Consider the following 16,667-nt stretch of genomic DNA (forward strand, 5'->3'; position numbering starts at 1 on the left):
TTATAACAATATAATTGCAACAGGTTTTTTTTTTTTTTTTAATTATATTCTTGTTAATCAGGAAGCAACAATCAGTGCTCATTTCTCTAAAAGTCTGATAGGAACTCTCTAAGAAAAACTGAAAAATTATGGCCTATTTTATAAATGTTCAGTTCAAGCAATGAAAGAAACACTGCTGGCTTATCAGTTTATATTAGAGAAGTCCGCTGTAAGACTTACAGTGCTGAATTAAGAGTGTGAGCAAGAAAACTAATTATCTGGTAGCATGAATAAGAGAACTTAAAAAGTAAATAAGAATACAAGGCATAAATAAAAAGCAGCATTTACAAAGCCACCATCTAGTGAAGGAAAGATCTTGGCTGTCTAAAATGGAGAGGGAAAAAAAAGTGGAAAAATTCCAAAATTAGGGTTAGGTATTAAACTAAAATAACCTAAAACAATTTGTTCCCTCTCTATCCCCCAAAGAAAAGATGTTAAATTCTCAGGTCATGAACAAAGTCTTAAATGTTTTTCTCATAACTAATAGGAAAAATAATCCCCAAATCTACACTGTTAAATTCTGCTGCCTTCTATTTTGAAATTTGAAGTAATTAAATTGAAAAAAAAAAAACAAATACCAAAACAGCGTCTAACAAAGTTATTTTCAGTCTGGGGGGGTATCTCCATATCTCAACAGGTGCAGAATTCATTACAATCTGCACTCTCTCATTAAATCTCCTTCAGATACATAATATTTTTAACCTGGAATTCTGAAATTCTGGACTTTAAAAACAAGTCTCTATCTACTTTATGCTTTTTCGGTACCTTTTAGAACAGGAAACGTTGCTTTTAATTCATTTTTAATATTTTACTTTAGAAATAATTTGACGAGATCTACTCTGTAACTTTTTAAAATTCAGATCTCTCTCATTTTTGGTGGTGGTAAACAATTAACTAGAATCACTACTTATGCATTAATTCAAAAGCAAATATAAAAGATATAAGAGTCCAGAAAATACCTTGCATCTTCCTTGAGAATAATTAAACAAGTTCATTTAAAGAATAAAAGCAAGAAAGAACAAAAGTAAAACACAGCTATTAAAAACAAAATGATGCTGAAGAAAATATTCAGCATATTATAGTCAAATTAATTAAATGACTTGAAAATGACAAGGCATTGACATACAAAGCTCTATCAAAAACAACAACAAAAAAATCACTAATGTATTTCAGCAAATTACAAGTAGCCACACCTAGAAAAACTGTTAGCTTTGCAACATACAATGAGCTGCCTTAAACAGTAATTACAGCTTTGCATGCCCTAAATCTTTCAGAGAATCTGCAACTGTCACTTGCTCTTTGATCATGCAGTTTTTCCTTACTCTTTGGAATTGCACTGAGAGGTATGTCTGAGCTGCCAGTTCTGTCCTGTTTCAACAAGTTTCCATCAATAAACCCGGTGGTTACTTTGCCCAGATAAAGTTTTCGGGGCTGAAGTGTGGAGGAGAAAAGTAGTAGCAAGTAAAGTCGTTAACTGACATATTAGAATTATTTTAATACAGTAATTCTTGGAAACCCTTGTCTTCTCTCTTTTCAGAATTTTTTGGGGAAAAAAAAAAAATAAAAATCACACCACACAGTATTTCAAAATCCTAAACGTTCAAAACAAAAGGAATTATTTTAAAATTGTTGGATAGGAATCTGATAGAAAAGTCACTTCTTCCTCAGGGTTAGAGAAGTTCACAGGACAAAAAGTCATTCCACAAACACCTGAACTGCTTTTTTTTTTTTCAGTTTGAACAGACAGATTTATAGAATGCACTCTCCCTTTAATTTCAGATTAAAAATAAACATACAACAAATAAAAGATGAGTCTCTAACAATTGAGTAGTGCACAGTTCTTTATTAAAAAATAAAAATCTATTTCAGTGATCTGGATTACGTGCTTTAATAGAGATTTAAGGATGAAAGCACAGCTTCCCTCAGGCAGTTTTTCACAATCAAGGCAATTCTAGATTTTTCATGTATTTAAATGGATTTTTGTTCACAATTTTATTCTTTTCTAAGGTCTCCGTAAATTGCTGTCAAAAATCATTTTATCTCTAGTTAACCAAAATACATATGAAAAATGCACTTCAACCTTTACCCTTTTCTAATGTTGAATTCTATGAAGCACACTTCTAGATGTAAAGTGCAGAACAGAATAGAGCTCCCTCATGTGGTATATCTACTTAATCTCAGTGACCAAACAGCCAACCAGAAGTGTTGTGAGTAATCCAATACTTGGACTTTATTCTGAAGCAGATAACCTAGAGAACTTCATAACATAGAATCAACAGAATAAGTGTCAATAAAAACCAGAAAAGCAAGCCATTTGAAGTTCTTGTTTGCCACACAGCTACCCGTTGCTTATCATTACATTTCCCCACATGTAATTGCTGTCCAATGCGTTCCTTTATAAAGCCCATAAAGGACTTTACAAATTGTTTATATGCTTCTGCTCACGTTTATAGTCTAGTCCAACATGAAAAAATATCAACGTAATCATTTGTAACTTTACATCAAGGCTTCTTTCTTAAAAAGAAGTTATCTAAAAGCAGAAGTGTACTATGAAAAAGAAAATTGATAATTTGTTTTGTATATAAGAATTTTCATATATGCAGAATGATCAACAACTTGAATAACTATATAAGAACTCTATGGTCTAAGATGAAGCAACCCTTTTTTTTTTTTTGCCAGCTATCTATCTATCTGAACAAAATCCTGAAGAAAAAAATGAAAATTTACTTAATTTCAGCATATCTTAGGTAAAATTCATACTTCCTTGGTTTAAGAAAACATACAAAGAAAGCCATCCATGTTTATTCCAGGAGGTTTAACACCTTCAACACACCTTGTTAGAGCTGACAGAAAGGTAATACACAAAGGAGATGGATTTAGATTTGCATCAGATAGCATATTCACTCTGTTTCAAGGTAAACTCACTACTCACTATGCCCCACAGGAAGCTCTTATAAAACCACACCTGCTCTTTACAAAAAAGGTTTTTTCTATCAAATTGTCAGTTACTTCAACCACTGTTTCACACATATTACTTTGTGTATCATTTATCCGTAGGAAATAAAGCAGAGAACACAAAATGTAGACCAAAGCTATGTTTAAACCTCCTTCTTTCTTTAACAGAAGTTTGTGTCATGGTTGCCTCTGAAACAACATGGAAAAAAAAACAATACAGAAATAATCCCAGAAGCTGTGAGTGCTGATGAGTCTATGTTGAAGAAATACTCTTTCTACCAACTAAAACAACAGCGGAGTATTTGAGCTCAACTACACCAAATAGTAGGCCTTTTGTCCGCTACCTCCAAACTAGCTTAATAGTGGCAACATTTCAAACAATTAAACCTAGCACAAATTACTTCTAATCTTCTTTTGAACTTTGCAGGGTCAGTTCTTCAATAGCATTCAAAATGCTGAGATGCTATGTGCTTGAACATTTAACAATGAAAAGGAAACACTATTGATGCTCTGAATTTTCTAAGAAAGCTGCCAATTTGGAAAGAAAAGTAGATTGTATGTATGTACTAATTCTTCCCCTCCTCTATCACTGTGCTTTAAGAAGTGGGATTTTCTGTCTGTACTGATCAAATACGTCAGAACTTCAGATGCACTTTGAAGAATTAAAAGCAGGATCGGTTTAATCAAGTTTATCTTCGTTTCTTTAGCACACCCATTTATATATGATGCGAGTGTTTAAGAGAGAAAAGGCTTTTAAATAGAACCCCTCATAAAATGATATATTCTTGATTCCTTTTTCAATAACTGGATTCTTATACACGTAGGGAAAACAAAGCATCAATGCTTATTTGGGCAGATTCAAGTACATAATTATTTCATAGGAGAAAATATAAAATAGATCAGATGGCCTCAAATGATCTTCTTATGAGTTCAAACTTTGAAAGAGCTCAGTAAAGCTTAAAGAAATTCATTTTTACCCAAAGTAATTTTAAAGGTTTCACTGTTTATAGCCATTTCTCAATAACAAATAAAAATCAGTAACATGAATTTTCTGTTATTGGCTTTGTTTTCTCTATATTAGATAGAAAACTTAATTTTTGAAAACAGTAAAAAAAAAAAACAACTCATTGGTTAAGCATTTAATCATTAATTTTTTCCTGAGGTAATTCTTTGAGATAAGATTCAATGTTTTGATCTCTTAAGCTAGAACAAATCAGTCCTATTTCATTCTCCTCCACTGCATATACTCAAGTTGTTTTAAGTAAGTGTTAGTGTCCTTAGAATTCATTTTCTAACTGGAAGCAGAAATCTTTCCAATCTTTGTTATTCACTGTAGAACTTAATACTGCAGAACACTCAAGCTTTTTCATTGTTTGCAAGTTTTTTTTCTTGCTGGTGTGGTGGGAGAAAATGAGAAGCTGATGGATAAAAACTAGGTTGAAAAGTTGGTCTGGGAGAAAAAATATGAAAAAAATCTTAATGATGTATTAACTTCAGTATTGTAACTTTTCTGCATTTCAATACTATGTAGAAAAAGTATTTTATCTTTTTGGAAGTATAACCAAGATTTTCCTGAAACATATTTTTTACTCTAGAACTGTACTTCCTAATGACAGTATTTTCTTTTTTTTTTTTTTTTTAAGATAATAAGAGCACCCAACTTATATCTCCCTTGGCGCAACTCGAGGCCATTCCCTCTAGCCTATTGCTAATTACATGGGAGAAGAGGTCGGCCTCCACCCCACCACAACCTCCCTTCAGTTAGATGTAGAGAGTGATAAAAGTCATCCCTCTACCTCCTCTTTTCCAGATTAAACAATCCCAGCTCCCTCAGCTTCTCCTCTTTAGGTTTGAGCTCCAGACCCTTCAGTTTTGTTGCCCTTCTCTGAACACGCTCAAGGGCCTCGATGCTTTTCGTGTTATGAGGAGCCCAACACCGAACACAGTACTTAAGGTGCAGCCTCACCAGAGCTGAGTACAGAGGGATAATCACTTCCCTGCTCCTGCTGACAACACTATTTCACACAGAAATGAAAGTGACAGTGCATTTTAAACTGCCTCAAAAACAAAACAGGCTTTCCCAAAAATGACATCTCAGAACACTTGAAGTGAACTGTATTTCCATAACAAGCTAGAAGGAACTCCCAAGTGTTAACAGATGACAAGAGTGTTAATGCCATTAACATTTTTTCAGCACTCAGTGTGCAAACAATGTCCTGCTGCTCAGTCACTCAAAGAAAAAGAAAGTTTCACAGACAATTCCAGATGCTGGAATTCTGATTCAGTGTATGTTTCTTCCCTAGTGGCCTATTATGAGAGATTCTATAATGCAGTACTTCCTACAACAGTATTATCAGTTAAAGCTTAGTGTACATGAAATATTTTCTAACATTCTCGGTGCATAAAAGACCCACACACATTTAAAATACTCTGTTCCCCAGATGATTTCATTACCACTGAAGTACATCAAGTAACCAACCAGTAAATCTCACATTCAGTAGCATAGTCATCATTACATAGAAAAAGGAGCACAAATTCAAGTTGAATGAGAATCCTTTCAAGAGAGCCTTTTCTATTTTAGATGAAAGGACTGTACTAATAAGGTTCATTTTGGAAAATTAAAAATCGTTGACAAATCAATGCTATTCTAATTAATAAGTTAGTAACAAGCTCAAAGTAGGGTTTAACAGCAGCAATTTTGGATCATTTATGGCTTTCTAAAATTTTAAATTCTTTAATGAATTATGTTTTTAAATTCTTCACATGAATACACCAAGTAAAAAAAAAGTAGTTATATTTATTATTCTGGTAGACAAAAGACTGTAACAAAACCAGGCATGTTAATAAATTTTTCTACAGTAAATGACGTAACTGATAAAACAAGAGTTTAATTATTAATATGCCACTTAAGGAGATACGTTATACTTAAAAAACATGAGATTCTTTAAAATTTACATAATGGTCAAAAACTGAGTTCTTTGGTTCTTTCAGTTTAAGCAGCTACTGCAAAAAAAAAAAAAGTCTCTCAAGCAGGACAAACACCATGTTCTAACATCCTTATGAAGAAAACAATGCATATAGCTACTGTAACACCAGTATAAAGTTCAGAGTTTAGGATTTACCCTAAATTTTAGGCACAAACACTAAAATAAACACAAGGGGTGAAAGCCAAATTTTTTCTGTTTATAACTACTCCTAAACTGTTGAATCAGATTTCTCAGTACTGCATGAAGCTGGGTTAATTATAAAGAAATCTCCCACGTGCATTTGTTCTTCATGTATAGTATAATTCTAGACCTGAATAAGACAATGGAAAAGTTCTCTGAAGGCAATTTTTACAACAAAGATTATGAATGATCTTTTCTATTGTGATTATTAGTTCAACAGGATACCAAAAAAACACGTCATACTTGCTGAAGAAAATCTCATTCATAATTATGGGTAAATAGCCTTCTTTATTGGCAGGAAAAGAGAAGAGAAACTATGCTTTTAACTGTGGCACATTTATGCATTCTAGGACCCTGCTGAGAGATGATTTATGTTACAACACGTTGTGATTTTTCTGAGACAATCAAAGCAGTTAAGTGATGTTCAAGCCTGACATCCTCAACTTCCTAATCTCAGTAGGTGCTATCAAAAGCAATTCAACAAGCTGACAGAAACAAACAAAAAAAACCCAACACATATTGATAACTAAAAGGTCACATCTTTCCCCTCCTAGTTCCTCTTAACTTTCAAGTTCATCCCTATACAAAAAAATTAATATGAGAGTGAAGAAACTTAAAATATTCGCTAAGTAGAAATAAATTTGATCATCTGGCAGAACTGGAGATGACTTTCTGAAAAAGAAAAATTTGTCAGGTCATCTATTAATTATGAAAACATAAACCCTTGCGAAGAATCAGTTCATTTCTTAGTCTTATCTACTTTGTCAAGCCACCAAATTCATTGGTTTGATAAAAGTCGTCAGACAGACATCTAATGCCTACCGTAATTACCAGGAGCTGGTAATCTAGTTCCGACATCAACATACGCAGAGTGAAGCAAAGCTGCATTCTTAACAGACTTTCAACAATTAATTTTCAAATATTTTTAGGATCTGCATATTCACTTCCATTATTAAAAGCATATTTTATACCTATATGTATTTTAAACTGTCTTGCACTGTCAAACAATTTCTTTACAAATTCATGTGTTGAGGAAAAGAACAGAAAGTGATTCTTTCCCACTCAAATTATTTGAACTATACAAATAATTCTTATAAGTATGGCTAAGCAGCAGAATGACAAATGACAAAGCACTTGCTTAACACAACAGAAAATATGTATACAACCTCTAATGCAGATCTGCCCTGCAAAAACTTAGTTTCCAAACACAGAAAAGTTAGGTCATAGAATCATAAAATGGCCTGGGTCGAAAAGGATCACAATGATCATCTAGTTTCAACCCCCTGCTATGTGCAGGGTCACCAACCACCAGATCAGGCTGCCCAGAGCCACATCCGGACTGTCCTTGAATGCCTGCAGGGATGGGGCATCCACAACCTCTTTGGGCAGCCTGTTCCAGTGCGTGTGACCACACTCTGTGTGAAAAACTTCCTCCTAACATCTAACCTAAACCCCCCGTTTCAGTTAAAAACCATTCCCCCTTGTCCTATCACTATCAACCTATGTAAACAGTTGTATCCCCTCCTCCTGTTTTTACGCTCTCTTCAAGTACTAGAAGTCAAACCACTTCATTACATACACCTCCTAAGCGTGATGAGTAGATACTATTGGTTCTAGATAGTTATTCCTATTTTTGTTTTAATAGACATACACAGAAATCAAGTTAAGTCTTATTTCATTGAAACAAGTCAATCACATAAATTATCCAAATTTCCATAAAAGCACAAGATGCCTGTCTTTGCCACATAACACTAAATCCTTCCACAAGTACAGAAATGTACATTATACAAAATACTTTTCCTGAAATAAGTTTGCAGTTAGACTTCTGCTTAGTTCTCTCACAAGTTTAGAGAGTTTCTTACATTGACAGTACACATTACTTTATAGACTTCTATAGCAAATGAAAAGATGTGCAAATTTTGTAGTGAAAGCAGGCAAAACAGACATGTTTTGGTGTTCTCCCTTAGATTTTACTTACCAATACTAAGGAACCCACAGAAACCAAACCAAATTTTATTAACATTAAAAACATAAATACTTTTCTTCTAAAATTGATCAGGCAAAAACAAACAACAAAATTGACAAAACTCATACTCATCCCTTCAAAAAAAAAAAAATCAGCATATCTGGATTTAAAATAAGTACTGTTCTCAAGTCTGGTAACTGACCAAAATGACTTCAATACCATTAAATACTGATTTTTAAGAGAAAAATTTAGAACGATCTTTATGACATTATACTATAGTTCCCACGAAGGAGTTATTTGGAATGTTTTCAGTTATGCAGTGAGAAAGAACAAATCAAGTTTCCTTAGTAGCCTTTTGTTTTCTTACATTTAGTCTATTCTGACATTTTTCTCTCCGCTAGAATAAAAGCGCAGAAGAGAATTAGAACATACATTTAAATGTCGTAAATACTTTACCAGATAAGCAGAACTCTGAAATCAGAAATAAAGACATGCAAAAAGGATATGCTCATCTTCTCTACAAACTTATCGTGCTCATCTTCTGTTTTAGGAAACTTCTTAATGTCATTTTCTATGTGTTGGATCTGTTTGTTCATTGAGTCAAGGTTGCTCTTTAGAGTTTTGTCTGAAACTGAGAAAAATAGTTAATAAGTAAAAAGATTTCAGATTATGGTTAGAAAGAAAGAGTATCAGAAGGGGAAACAACAACCATATAAATAGTCCTAAGAATTAGTCCTTAAGCAGACGCAATTGTTTCTGAAATACTGCTTATAAGAAAAACTGTTTATAAAAATAAGTGAAAATATCTACTGTAGTATACCAAATCTTCCTACCTAGGGTGGAAGTGTCATCACTTAATTCTACAATTAGTTCAAATGATTGTAATTCTATCCAAATTTAGTGGTAAAAATTCTAATATTTCATTCTTTTAAATCTAATTCAAAGATTAGAAAGTTGCTAAGGTTCGAAGAGATATTACCTTATTAATGCATGTACTTGGTTACAAAAATGACTTAAGAAACAGACATTAAAAAGATTTTTTTTTTTTTTGAAATTAAACTGATTTCTATAAACCAGTTTGTGAAACCCTGTTAACACCAAAGGTAGGTTTGAATAATTAAAGCCACTGACAATTAAAAAAAAAAAAAAAGGAATCACAGTATAGTACCAAAAGCTAAATAAAGGCTACACCAGAAAAACAGTGCTTTGTAATATGCTATTCTACCATAAACCACTATTTGTATGCTTTGTATTAAACAACCAGTTTAACTGGTTTAACTGAATGTCTACATTCTAATTCTTTCAATCCATTTTGGACATCCTAAGTTCTGATCTATTTATTTCAAAAGCTCATTTTCCATTATCACTATTAGTCTGTAATCTAACTTTGCCTGGCTTGTTTATATAATGTGATATTGATATACATGTTGTAACTCATTGTCCAACAGCTATGGCATGTGATATACCATGGTGCATGTGTGCAGAAATCACAGAGAGCAAGGAATGCAAAGTAAGAGGAGCAAAAAAACTGCTAACACAATCTGGGTTTAATCACCACTGCAGCTAACAAGGAAACTCACTAGACTAGCACTGAACAATCTGATCTAACAGATTTCTTTATGGGCTCTCTACTTCTGACAGGAGTTCGGTCTTCCCAATTTAGTCAAGAGCAAGCCATGCTTCCCTTTTTTTTTTTTTTTTCCTCTCTACTGAGAAGTGTGCCAATTCAAGAACAGACAAAGAGAAAGAAATAGGTACTATTTTGTAGCTTTCACACCACAACTTCTTACTAATGGCTGGTATTAAGGAATTATTTGAGAAGCCACTTAAAGTGGTCTTCAAACTTTAATTAGTTTAACTACAGAATTTAATGCTTTAATTTCTTTAGTAAGTAACAGTCCAGAGAGTAATCTAGTCTATTCTCTAATTTTGCCCCCGATAATTACTTTGAGAAGTAGAACCTGCCATACTGAATAGTTTTGTTTAAGCTAGAATTCAAACTGTAGCTTTAAAATGTAGCTTCAAAGTCTAAACTATCATGACTTTGCATATTATAAGATAACTGCCAAATAAATCCTGAAAACCCTATGGGAAAATGTAGCCTATGTTCTAACAGAGTGCAAGCCAATCCCAAATACCACCAAATCTCTAACAGAATCTTTTTCAGAAATTGTACCTTGGAACTACTACACAAAATCAATCTGTGAAATTTTTTTGCTTCTCTGTCTTCTTCACTGACATCTTGTCAATGAAGATGAATACTTCTGTTGAAAAGCTTTTAATTAGATGATGCCTAGGCTACCAACAATATGGTAATGCTATGTGCGAATACAGGAGCTTCTCTAGGGGAAAATGAGTCTTCCAGTACCTACATCCAGAAAAATACATTGAGAGATTTTCTGACATTTCATTATTGCAGTTTATGTGAATGAAAAGAATGACAGAAGTCACTATGCAGCGTAAGGCTGACTTTTGATTGTGATGCAAAGCGCCAGCTTTCAGATTCTATTATGGAGAGAACAGTCACAGATGTAGGCATTAAATTTATCATGCCAGAAGGCATTGTCTGTTTCATATCCACTAACATGCCAGATTGGGCAAAATCTGTTTCAGCAATTTAAACTGTGCAAGGTAGAAAATACTGCAGATTTCTTCGTAAAGACTGTTTCTTCTGCTGCAACAAACTATAAAACTTCCACTTGACAGAAAAATGACTACTACTTATGAGTATGTTTCAAATTGCTATATTTTAAAACAACAATGACACAATGTTTTAAAATGTTTTTCTCACTCTAAATTTACAACTATCTCACTGAAATACCTCTTAGACTTTCAAAAATTGAACTTCATGCATCATTTCTAATAATATACTACGTAAAGTATATAAATATTTGCAATCCACAGTGCTTCTGATTGCTGATATCCTTCCTAGTGATGTCTCAATTGGCAGAAGCATGTTAGCAAATTAAAGAAAGATATTTTGTATGTCTACATGAAGAAGAAATTTGTGCTCCTGTTATGAGTACTACACAGACATAACTCACCTCCCCAAAGGCCTCTTTCACTTGATTTTGCCTAAAATTCTCTGGCTTTTTTTTTTTTCCCTTGTTTAAATGAATACTTTTTTTTTCCCCCCCACATTGTGTACCTTGGTTTCAAACAAAGAATTCTGTCCATCATGTACTGGGAGAGCAAACAACTTCTGAAAGGAACTTTAGTGTCTGTATCAAATTCACTCTTAAGTTCTGCCCTTCACTTGGAGCTTAGCTATTTTCAAAAGTTCTACATAACTGCTGAGCTAACCCCCAAAAAGATGACATATCAACACACTTTTTTTTTTTTTTTTTTGCTTTATCTGAATTATCACGATTTTTTTTCAATATCAAACAACACAAATTTTATTGTATATGCAGGGGGAAAAAAGCCTGGAAACATACTTATAAAATTAGCAAATTAACCGTAAAAAAAAAAAAATATGACAAAGAATGGCAGTGGTGGCTTAAAGCAGCTGGTATTTGAACCCACATTTGACACAACAAATCATAGTCATAGAAAGGCTATGAGTTGGAAGGCAGCCATCCAGTTCCAACCCCTTGCTGCTCTGTCTGGTTGCCACTCACCATATCAGATCACCAGGGCCCCATTCAACCTGGCCTTGACCACCTCCAGAGGCATGTTTGACATAACAGTTACATTTCAAAGATAATCAAAACTCTACGCTCAACTGCTAACAAAGTAAATTTGAACCTTAATTACAATTTAGAAAAAACAATAATTGTTCAAAGTTTATGACAGACATTATTTATAATTTAAGTAATTTTAATCTTTTCATAGCTAGGCAACCAGTGCACTAAGAAGCTCAGTACGTTATACATAAAAGCTATGCAATAGTAAATGAAGTTTCCTAACACATTCACTGAACAATACTGCTGACTGACCAAGAATGTAAGTAGCATTGGTGACTTGGTAGTACAATTGAACTGAACTTTTCACATGCCATCTGTGAACATTCGAAAGCATATTTTTTTTTTCTCTATTGAATAAAAATCAAGTGCTAAAATGAGAAACATACTGTGCTTATATACACACAAAAGTGTTTACTCTCAAGCAACCAGGCACACACTAGAGACGTAACATAGTAAACTAATCATCATGATTACATTGCTTAGACAGTTTCTGATATGTGATTTCATAATCTTTTCACTACCTTGTATTATTCCCACAATGTATTTCAAAAGAGAAGTTACTTTATTACAGGTTTTCCCCCTCACTTTTTCTTAATAAACATCAGAACAGGAAAAATCCATGTGGATTATCAATGCTTACATGTTACATAATCCTGCAATCTAAAATGAAATGTTGCAAATATTTCATGTCAAACAGCTATTACCTCCAGGTGCTTCATCTACTTGCTTACCTTTACTTGCATTCTCAACATGCTGCAGTTCATCTGTGAATTTTAAGATATCGCGATAATTCTCCTCACACACTTCCGCCAGAAAGTGCAGCAAGGTTGTCTTCTGATCTGTTGATTTAGTATCTATAATCTAAGAAGTGAACACAGGAGGAAATAACAGGAAAAAAATTACTATTTTTTAAACTTTTTTTAATCTGCCAGATTCATTTTATTTAAATTCATTAGCAAAAAGTTAAGTAAATCAGTGGCCTGTAAATTTTGAGCAGTAAACTTCTACACTTCTTTGTTGCAGAACTACAAAAGGAATCTAACCCCATGCTGCATGGTTTTTGTTCTTAGTATCAATTCTTAAACCCAAAGACAGTATGAGAATTTGAGATTTTGGCAATGGCAGTTCAAAATGCTGTAATAAAAGAACTAAAAGCCCTGAACAGAGATTAAATAGAATAATTTAGTTCATTCCTTCAATGCCCTCACTGCCAAATTTCTAAGGCAATGCCTCTGACATGCTGAATGGTTGGACACAGGGCTAAAATATTTGCTCTTTTACCAGTCATGTTAAAGGAACTTCTTGTAAAACCAGTTTTTACAGAAGCAAAAAAATGTAGAGAATAACACTTAATCATAATCTATGAATTCAAACTTGACTGGAATTTCTGACCAATTTAAAATGCACCCTACTGGAATACCAAATGACAACAGTCGAGCAAAGATAATCCTAACTGCTAGTAAATTGAATTCCGTAAGTAGACTTTTATTTAGGAGAAGTTGCATGAGAATTATGTACAGTATGAACCTAACTGCCTATTTTCACTCTCCTCTCAAGCGGACAGGCAATTTCTAGTGGTCTCAGATAAACAAGCGCTCTTGATGGTGATATGACTCTGCTCTCCATTATCCTAAGGGCATTACCTGCTAGAATCAATCTAGAATTTTTAAAGTGAATTTAAGGCCTAGTTTAGCTTATCCATTTTCATGCAGATATAAGGAACGAATGTATGAATTGATTGAAGAATCAGTGGAAGCAGATTATCAGTTATTTAAAGTTAGAGACAGTAGGTGCATGGAAGAGTGAGCTAAGCATACTTCACTTCTTACAGAGAAGTACTATTACAGATGTATTTGTAAAGACCTTTAAACCAAACATTATTAACTCATCTACCACAGTTCTTATACAAAAACAAGCTACAACGTACACAACAAATGAAATCAAGGATTTATTTAAGAAGTGTACATAAATGTGTATAAAATCTCTTATTTGTTTTCTCATTCTGTAAATCACTAGAAGTTCTAATTCTATAATCCTCATGACAGGCTTGCCATTGATGTTCAATTTAATACAGGCCTTTCAGCTTTAAGGATTACCCTGTTAAGAATAAATGACTACAGTCCAAAAACAGGCTTTTAAAAATATAAGGTATTTAGACAATTAAGAATGCAATTTAAATCATACCGAATCAGTGATTAAGGATTAAACAATGCTCAGTAACGGTATGTAGTTAAAAGGTTTTAATACGCTACATATATGAAGGGTTTTCCAACTTTAAAAAAAGATAGATTTAGTGTCTCAACATCTGTATGGTAGAAAGAAATTGCATTTCAATTTTTCTGTGAACAAGAACTATTGGATTTGCATTTTTTCATCTTTCTGACTACATTAAGTGGATGAAACATTTTTTCCCCTAAAAGGACAAAGTTGTTTTACCTGCAGACTACAAATACAGTAAATATTGTCACCAACAATAACAGTCAAAAGTTAATATTAGCATTTGCTAAGTTGTTTAAAACATCTAGCAAACAATCATTCAGATCTTAAGCAATGCCAACACATTGCATTTGTAAAATAATAGCAATGCATGTCACAGACTAGAGGTATTCCAACTCTGTTTTTAAAGGAGACACTAACATAGATACTAAAATTTAAATAAAAAAAGAACAATTTTGATCCTATGGCCTTTAGGAGAGAGAACAAGGAAATGACACTCCTGATTAAAGAAGTCAGTAGATCAATATATTAGTAGCTTCCTGTTGGATGTTAAAGTATGATTCTGAGTACTCAGTACTATGAGATTCATTGTTCGGGAAGGGATTAAGACAAATAATACAAAGAACTTGATACTTGCAAGCACAGTCGCTCAAAAAAATAATGTCATAATAATAAAGTTTCCCTTTTAATTTAGTGCATTGATAAAGCATTTCAAATGTGTAAATGGTATCATAACCAGGTTCAAGTTTCTTCTTTCCTCTGTGTGTGTGCGCGCGCATATTCAGGCAAATCTTTCTTTCAAGCAAATTTCTACCTAGTCTGACTTCACAGACACGTGAGGGTTCCTGTCCTTGAAAAGACAGTTGCTACTGCAATATGGTTAAAAAACAGTGGCTGGATTTTTGTTTGCTTCTAACTACAACCAGATGGGTTTAAAATAGTGTTTTGTTTTCTTCATTACACTTTATTAAAAATTGTTAATAAGATTTCCATAAACCAAATGACCAACTCTATTTTAAGAGCATCTGAAAAAATAAAATAAGAAAAACTAGATCAATACTTGCCTTTTTTTAGTTACTTTTTCTTTTAGCTCATATACTAAAACACTACATCTACTTAATAATTAATATTAAGATAATTCAAGAAAGGCACAAAATTCTTATGGCTTTTTGTTGAAAAGTGAATTTATGAAGTCAGGGTACCTCATCATTAAAGCAAACACTACATGTATTCAAATTCTACATATATTTTATACATAGAAAATAATTTTATACATAGAAATGTGTATACATGCGTATAAATGTGTATACACAGACACATGTTCTTCCCTGCACGGAGCCCTGTTAAAATTCTGATTTTAAAATAATAATCAACAGCTCTCTTAATATGGTTCCACACACAAGCAGAAAGTCCACTGAAGTGGACAAAGCCTGCTTAGTACCGATATGCACTGCACTGCATGTATTTTATTACAGAGAATGTTTTAAATATTTACTCTAAACCTCACTGAGAAAAATAAGCATTTCCTACAGAAATATGTCCTGAAAACAGAACAAAAAAAAATTAACAGATTCTGTTTCTGAGGGCAAGACAAGTAGTCAAATTTTTTATCTCAGTTACTTTAAGTGGAATTTAGCTGTAAGCACAGATAACTATGCTTCAGCAATTACTCAGTTCAGTAGAGAACAATTTGCAGGATCTACATTAGCTGTGTCAACATCTGTAGAATTTGCATTGAAAGCAATTCATAAGTCACCTGCAGTGCAAGAACACCTTCTTGAAGCTATGCGATGCTCAAGTATCTTTCAGGCTCAGTCATCACTTCCCCTCCCCCTCAATTAAGAAATATATTAAGAAATGGTTTAGTACTTGCAGATTAATTTCCCTTTAGATTCAAATGCTATGAAAAAACAAGGCAGCACTGGATTTATAAAAATACCTTAAACTTGGACATAATTTAAAATATTCACTTATTAAAGTGAAATTACTTCGCAAGCAAAGTTTATTTTACCTATAATTGGCAAAATCTGTTTATTAAACTATAGCAACAGAGACTCTTTGTCCGCTGTCATGTCAGATCAGACTTGTGTATTTGAAAGGTTGCTGTCCCCCAGGGTTACAACACTTAGACGAACACATCAGACTTCTCCAGGGCCCCAAACAGAGGCTTGAACAATGGGCCCTCAAATTACACCACACACAAAAACTTGTCAAGATATATGTTAACCTTTTTTTTTTTTTTGCATCTGTTTACATATGTTTCATCATTGTATTTCTAAGATGTGCTTCATGAACTGATATATTCAAGTTCAGAACGTCTTACACACTTTTTACCATTTATAGCAGCACTTCTTTGAAGTCTTAAATTGGAATTGTATCTTATATTTTGAAACCACAAGCGAATTTTAACATAGAACAACAACATCCAACTTAAATTCCAAATATGTACTTCTTGTTTGATGGATAGTAGAATGGAAGACAGAAATAAGAGACAAGTAGCAAGAATATTTAAAGTAAGTCTTATGTGTATACTATTGAAAAGAAGACAGACATTAAATAACTGTACAATATTGATTGTTTTTCCCTTCTTAGGGCTGTTTCTTATGTACTAAGAGCTTCATGAATTCACACTGAGCA

At 33.2% G+C, this 16,667-nt stretch overlaps 1 protein-coding gene across 5 annotated transcripts in view; it reads right to left on the reverse strand.

Moving 5' to 3' along the window:
• Positions 1-16,667, reverse strand: part of DIAPH2 (diaphanous related formin 2) — a 153,090-nt gene that overhangs the window by 64,221 nt on the left and 72,202 nt on the right. For all 5 annotated transcript variants that reach the window (XM_085230902.1, XM_085230901.1, XM_085230900.1 and 2 more), the window contains 2 exons: positions 12,545-12,674; positions 8,632-8,758 (listed from right to left, as the gene is read on the reverse strand). In XM_085230902.1, coding sequence (XP_085087028.1) covers positions 8,632-8,758; positions 12,545-12,674 — 257 coding nt within the window. The remainder of the gene's footprint in view (positions 1-8,631; positions 8,759-12,544; positions 12,675-16,667) is intronic.

This window comes from Meleagris gallopavo, chromosome 9 (assembly GCF_905368555.1).
Source record: "Meleagris gallopavo chromosome 9, MGAL_WU_HG_1.1, whole genome shotgun sequence".
Classification (NCBI taxonomy): domain Eukaryota; kingdom Metazoa; phylum Chordata; class Aves; order Galliformes; family Phasianidae; genus Meleagris; species Meleagris gallopavo.